This window comes from Polyodon spathula, chromosome 18 (assembly GCF_017654505.1).
Source record: "Polyodon spathula isolate WHYD16114869_AA chromosome 18, ASM1765450v1, whole genome shotgun sequence".
NCBI classification, from domain to species: Eukaryota; Metazoa; Chordata; class Actinopteri; order Acipenseriformes; family Polyodontidae; genus Polyodon; species Polyodon spathula.
The window spans coordinates 11,462,601-11,469,109 of NC_054551.1; the positions used below are offsets into that span (position 1 = coordinate 11,462,601).

Sequence of the window (6,509 nt, forward strand, 5' to 3'; positions counted from 1 at the left end):
ATCGATTCAATGTCCCATAATCCAAAATAAATATGTTTGGGACCGTGATCGGGACGTGTCTCAGGACCCAAAATCTTGATCGGAGAAAGCCTTGAATTCGTCAGTCCAGGGACGTCTTACACAATTATGTCATTGTACATATCAATTCAGTAACTATTCGACAAGTCAGTCGATCTTCCGCTAGTGAAATAATTTTGTCTCTCCTGTCCAATGAGAGTAAAGACCGTGGACGACCCACAGATTGGGTGTACTCACGTGATATGACATTTACTAAAGTAAATTATTGTTAAAAACTAAATGCATAGTCCATGCTCATCCCAGTACTAAAAGAAACTAAATTTGCACAAAATATCCCATTAAAACTAGATGCACTGTGACTTCGACAACGAGTCATACAGGGAGGGTCAGATACTCCAGTTCTTATGTTAGTACACCATCTAGTGGTCTTACAAGTAAATACAAAAGTTAATATTACTCTTCTTTTAAATGAATGTTTTTCAAATACAACTGCACAGCTTTTAATTCCTGTTGAAATGTCCCCTAGTTTCCAAACTGTAAATACGTGAAAATTAACCAGTCTGGTGGATCGTGTTCACGTTCCACTAGTGTGTCATTTCTATACTGTGATTTGTTAGAGGGTGTCGGGGAAGACATCTAATCTATATCCACAGTGCAGATGGATAGCGAAAAAGGGAAACGATGGCAGATCAGCAATTTTTATTTTTTATTTTACACGCTTAACTAAAATGTACTCTGAGAAAAAAGATGCCACAGACTCCGACTAATCTGAGCCACCTGGAATCCTTTTCAGAATATTTAGCACAATTAAGCTTCTGATTTTGTCACGGAAATTTGTACTGAAATCACGGAACAGTCACAGTAAATCTGTTCAAAATCACAGAGGGAGGAGGAAATGGTGTGTTAAGTCACAAATAAAATTAGTCTGTCTAAAAAAAGTACGAAAACAAGGAAAATTAATCTAAATGTTATTTGTATTTATTATGGTTTTCACAACATCAGGTTACAGTTTTAATCCTGTAAATCGGTAAGCTTCAGTTCAAAGTCTCTTTGTTTGCATCTGGTTCTTCTGCTGTGGTGCAGTTTGCAGTTATTTGAGGTGTTTGTTTGTTTGCATATTATTCAATTCAAATAGCAAAGCAAGCATACAAACAATCAGCGCTGATCCCCTCTCCTGTAAGAGAATAGCAAGCACACACACAATCAATCAGCTCTGATCCCCTCTCCTGTAAGAGAGCAGCAAGCACACACACAATCAATCAGCTCTGATCCCCTCTTCTGTAAGAGAACAGCAAGCACACACACACACAATCAGCTCTGATCCCCTCTCCTGTAAGAGAATAGCAAGCACACACACAATCAGCTCTGATCCCCTCTCCTGTAAGAGAATAGCAAGCACACACACAATCAGCTCTAATCCCCTCTCCCGTAAGAGAACAGCAAGCACACACACAATCAGCTCTGATCCCCTCTCCTGTAAGAGAACAGCAAGCACACACACAATCAGCTCTGATCCCCTCTCCTGTAAGAGAACAGCAAGCACACACACAATCAGCGCTGATCCCCTCTCCTGTAAGAGAATAGCAAGCACACACACAATCAGCTCTGATCCCCTCTCCTGTAAGAGAATAGCAAGCACACAGACAATCAGCTCTGATCCCCTCTCCTGTAAGAGAATAGCAAGCACACACACAATCAGCTCTGATCCCCTCTCCTGTAAGAGAACAGCAAGCACACACACAATCAGCTCTGATCCCCTCTCATGTAAGAGAATAGGAAGCACACACACAATCAGCTCTGATCCCCTCTCATGTAAGAGAATAGCAAGCACACATACAATCAGCTCTGATCCCCTCACCTGCAAGAGTTCACACAATCTAGCAGCACCAGCAAAACTTGGTCTGGAGGTCCGTTTAAGAACAAACTGCCCCACAGATCCATGTGCTGCTCTGGGGTTAGCAGCTCCAGCCAATGGGCATTGAGGTTGTTTGTGAGGAACTGCAGGAGTCTGGTGTAGTGCACCCTGGCAAACTCTTCCCTCTGACAGGCAGGAGGGTCATCTTCAGTCCCAGACAAATAGCGTCCAGCTGTACGGAGTGCATCGGTGACCTCAGTAGGGTCCTGGGACGTGGAGAGGGTGTTGATACACTGGCGAACAGCAATGCGCACCGCCAGGGGTTCGGAATCCATCCTGATAGGGAATTCTGAAAGTAAACAATTGGACAGGCTCAATGTTATTACAGGATAGCAGTTTAAAGTACAATATACTCCAAAATGCATAGCAGTTTGAGCAGTTCTTATTGTGAGCCTCATGAGGCACACTGTGCTTCTTTTGTACAAGCAGGATAACCTGGAACGGCTCCAATATAATCTTACACTAAAGGCAAGCCATACTTATCTGCAGACAGTCAAGTGGCTCTTTGAGACATGTGCAAATGACTTGTGAAGTTTGTTTCCTGGTGTATTATGGCAGGGTTCGGTGAAAACACACTAACTGGACCCTGAACAAAGTCTTCCACCTGGTAAAGTGGTCAGTGTAAACTTCTGCTACAAGTAGCAGCTGTAGCATGACTTAGAATTTTGAGTAATCGAGCCAAAACGCAAGTTTAAAAAAAAACGGAAGAACTTGTAACATTATGACTGAAGAAGAACTAAATGGACTGTCAGCAACGTCTGCTTTCTGATAAAACTGAATAAAACTATGAACTAATACAGTAGTAAATAGATTTCAAGGTATTTCAGTGTTAACTAAACAGGATTATATAATGCAGTAAATATTATAATTTATTGCAAAACAACTAATGCATTTGCGCCTCCAATATTGTACCTACCAGACTTCCTACTACATTAGTTATTTACCAACTAGTTCTACTACAATACTGTGCCTGTAGTATAAACCCTACCGTACCGCGGTAGTTGGCAGATCGTAACTTCTATTCGCATTGCATTTCAGTGCAAAGAAACATAGTCGCCTGCTTTAAAGCATGCAATTTAATAAACGAAAGCATGAATACTCACCTATCAAAACATTAAAAAATTAGAATAATTAATACTTCTCCCTGTACTGTTTCACGTTCTCCACGCTAAAATAACAGCGCCATATTTATCTGACGCATGTTCACAGCGCCCTTACCCATGAGATTTAAAGAGGTATGACACAGGCCCGGTTTTTGGTATGGAACCGCATAACACTTTCGCATTTTGATTGGTCCATGTCTGTCACGTGAATATGTCGTCACACGAGTGGAAAAGCTTGCAGGCATTTTTAACATTACGATCAGAGAGAAAGAGAGCGAGAGATTTGTTTTCCCCAACGTTTCAATTAAAATATAACGCGGTATTTTGCTGTACTAATATAACAAACTATGGGTTATTACTTTATATTAATTTTCATGTTATGCACGAATGTAAGTATTGTTTTGGTTGTTTTTTTTTTCTTTTTTTTCTGTAGTGGTGTACTGTTTTCTTTCAAATGGCATATATCTATAATTGTTTGCGCGATGTATTTTAATATCAAATATAGACACTACTGCAGCTTTGTTACGGGATACATTAATTTACAACTAATGTAATCACCGTTTTACATTAGGGTAATCATACTTTTACATGAACCATTATATAAGGTAGCGTGCTGTACACTATAGAGGGAATATTTATGACTATTTTGCGTGCTCATAACTAAAGATTATTGGCAGGCAGTTGTATTGTTTTAACATTGTAGCCTACCCTGCCGTGCTAGGTACGAGATACCAACTATTATGAGATGTTACGTGGTTTCTCCCAAATGTAACCAATTGTGGGACCCTGTGAAAGGGGGCGTGTGTGTGAGTCACTGATGCACGCTGTACAGAGATGGTATTTGGGACGTCCAAGGCGCACGGTTTTATTTATGTCTACCAACAATGGTATTTGTGTCAGCAGTTCTTTTCAGCACATGCAAGTACCAGCTGAATAAACAGCACGTGCAAAAATCAAACCACAAAAAAGATAACAAAACACTGTTAACAAAAACTACAAAACAAATTCTGCTTTCCGCAGGATGTCGCTACCTCTGCTAACCTGCGAGTTGCAATTTGTGATTGACGCTCCCTTATTCCTCACTACGGACTATGGGCATTTCCAAGATCTAATGGCTTCCAATTCGCAGTCCTGAACACAGGCACCCTGCTGTATTGGTATTCCCTGTGTATCGTCTCGGTCTCTGTTTAATTCTGTCATTCCGGCCAGAGCTCCGCTGAATACTGTCAGGGCTAACGCAAAGAATACCAGAGAGTCAATTTAAAATACACCTCCACACACGCGTTTGAATACTGTTGACGTCATATGCTTAAAAAAGGTTGACAACAACGTCAGCTTTATTATGAAACCAGACTCAGCTCTTTAGTCAGTGCTGGAATTACGGGTGGGCCTGGACCAAGCCTCCTTACTTCTTTTAACTCTTTACACTCAGCCCTATTTCCGCCTGTTTTTCACTGTCTTCATTTATGTATGTGTAATTACTGAATACTGTGTGCTGCAAGCACCTACTCATAGAAAATGAAATGCCACAAAATGTCCTTTCATATTATGTAAGTTACAACTGTATCAGACACACTATACGTGTTAGAGATGAGAATATATGTCAAATAAATAAATGCTTAAAAAAAACAAGTCATGCTTGGTCACTGCTGTATACAGTATATATACTATTTCTAGGTGCAATGTGATCACTGCACAGATGGGTAGAAGAATGACTTTGCTTTGTTCTTTTTGTGTGTTTGTAATTAAGGTGTAAGGTAATTGCACTCAACTATTTTTTTAATTACTGCACTTTATATACAAGCCGTTTTAACATTTAATCCTCAATTGCTGATATCAATAATAGCACTATTGATGTCAAGAATGGCATTTTTGATATCAGTATTGTAATCGTATTTTTTATATAAAAAATACAATTATTGATATCAAAAACGCCATTTCATTATATGTTACGTGTATTATATATATATATATATATATATATATATATATATATATATACACACACACACACACACATGCAAGTTTTATCGTTTTAATGAAAGTTGTACGACGAAGAACTACTTACCATTCATGAGTGAGCCAGCATCATCAACGTCAGAAGTGTTAATGTATTTAGTGCATTCCCCATTGTTATTTTCCAGGCTGGAGATCGCCGTAATGCAAGCTAAAAACTCTGTGTGAGCCAAAATGGCGTCAGTTACTATCTCCAGACGGTGTGTACTTCATGTAGTGCTGCTTCACGCTGTCAAATTTGGATTACAAGTTTGTGCACTATAATTATTATTATTTTTTTTTTTCTTAGTTTTTCTTAGTTTACTTTCTACGTAACCTTGTGTAAGTTTGTCAAACAAGTAATAAAATTAATCTCTACTAGTTGTAGCTTGTGTGTTTATTGTTTTTCATATACATACAAAATTAATCATATCTATAGTATTTTGCACAAATTATGATTAATACTTGTAAGTCATTGAGTAAAGTCAGCCAAATTACTAAATAATAGTAATATTAATAATAATAATAATTGAGATATACACCAAATTTCCAAAATAATGAATACAAACATTTACTGGTATTGTAATATTATTGTACCACAGGATTAATGATTTCCATTACATGAGTAGATGTTAAAACTTCATGCTGACCTGAACTCAGCACCAACTAAGCACCAACTAAGACGTAGCTTTACAGTAAACTAATTTGCATTTGCATCCATTTGCATTTCTTTCGATCTGTTGATGTAGATGTCCTTCTGCCTGGTGTCGATGGTTGAAGTGTAATGCTGGCTCCAGGGATCAGCCTATTTTGCCTCTCCAGCGCATCAGCACACAATGGCTGCGATGCTGGCTCCAGGGATCAGCCACAGTGTGCTCTCCCCAGCACATCAGCATGACAACCGTCTGGATTGAGCTAAGTAGGGTACATCTCTGGGGTCTTCAAGTGGGCACCTTTCTGTCCTCTGTGTTTTGTCGACTAGCTCACGACACCTCAGAGGGCTCAACAGTGATTCTGGCATCCCAGCATCACCCCCCTCCATGCCCTACTCAGCTCAGCCCAGTTTTCTTACCCATACATCAGCATTGCTTTCTTTCTATTGTGCTTGAGATCCCCATCCAGAATCTTTCCGTCTCAACCACAGCCAGTTGCTGCTCCTTTCTGCTACTTCAGATTAGTTCTTCACTGTGGGATGCAGCTTGGCCACTGAACCCGACATCTCTGAGAAACCGGGTTGTAGAATTTTGCCACAAATCCTCAACAACCCACCTCCACTGGGCAAACTCGGACTCTCCATCCTCACTGTTCCGCTTCAGCAGCTAGTTGAGCATACCGAAGTTTCTCCTCTCATACTCCTCATCCACAGCATCCTCCCATGGCACTGTTAACTCTACCAGATGAACAATGTGTGCTGATCCAGACCACGAGACAATGTCTGGTCGAAGGTTAGTGGTAGCAATCTCAGGTGGAAAAATAAG

At 39.9% G+C, this 6,509-nt stretch overlaps 1 protein-coding gene across 3 annotated transcripts in view; it reads right to left on the reverse strand.

Moving 5' to 3' along the window:
- telo2 (TEL2, telomere maintenance 2, homolog (S. cerevisiae)) overlaps window positions 1–5,210 on the reverse strand; it is a 36,554-nt gene extending 31,344 nt beyond the window's left edge. For 2 of the 3 annotated variants that reach the window (XM_041217708.1, XM_041217710.1), the window contains exons 1-2: window positions 5,105–5,210; window positions 1,877–2,222 (exon numbers count right to left, since the gene is read on the reverse strand). In XM_041217708.1, the coding sequence (XP_041073642.1) occupies window positions 1,877–2,222; window positions 5,105–5,111 (353 nt within the window). In that variant the 5' untranslated portion in view covers window positions 5,112–5,210. Of the gene's footprint in view, window positions 1–1,876; window positions 2,223–3,036; window positions 3,158–5,104 lie in introns of those variants that run through there. The other variant, XM_041217709.1, reaches the window with a different exon arrangement.
- Between the last annotated feature and the right edge of the window lie 1,299 nt (window positions 5,211–6,509).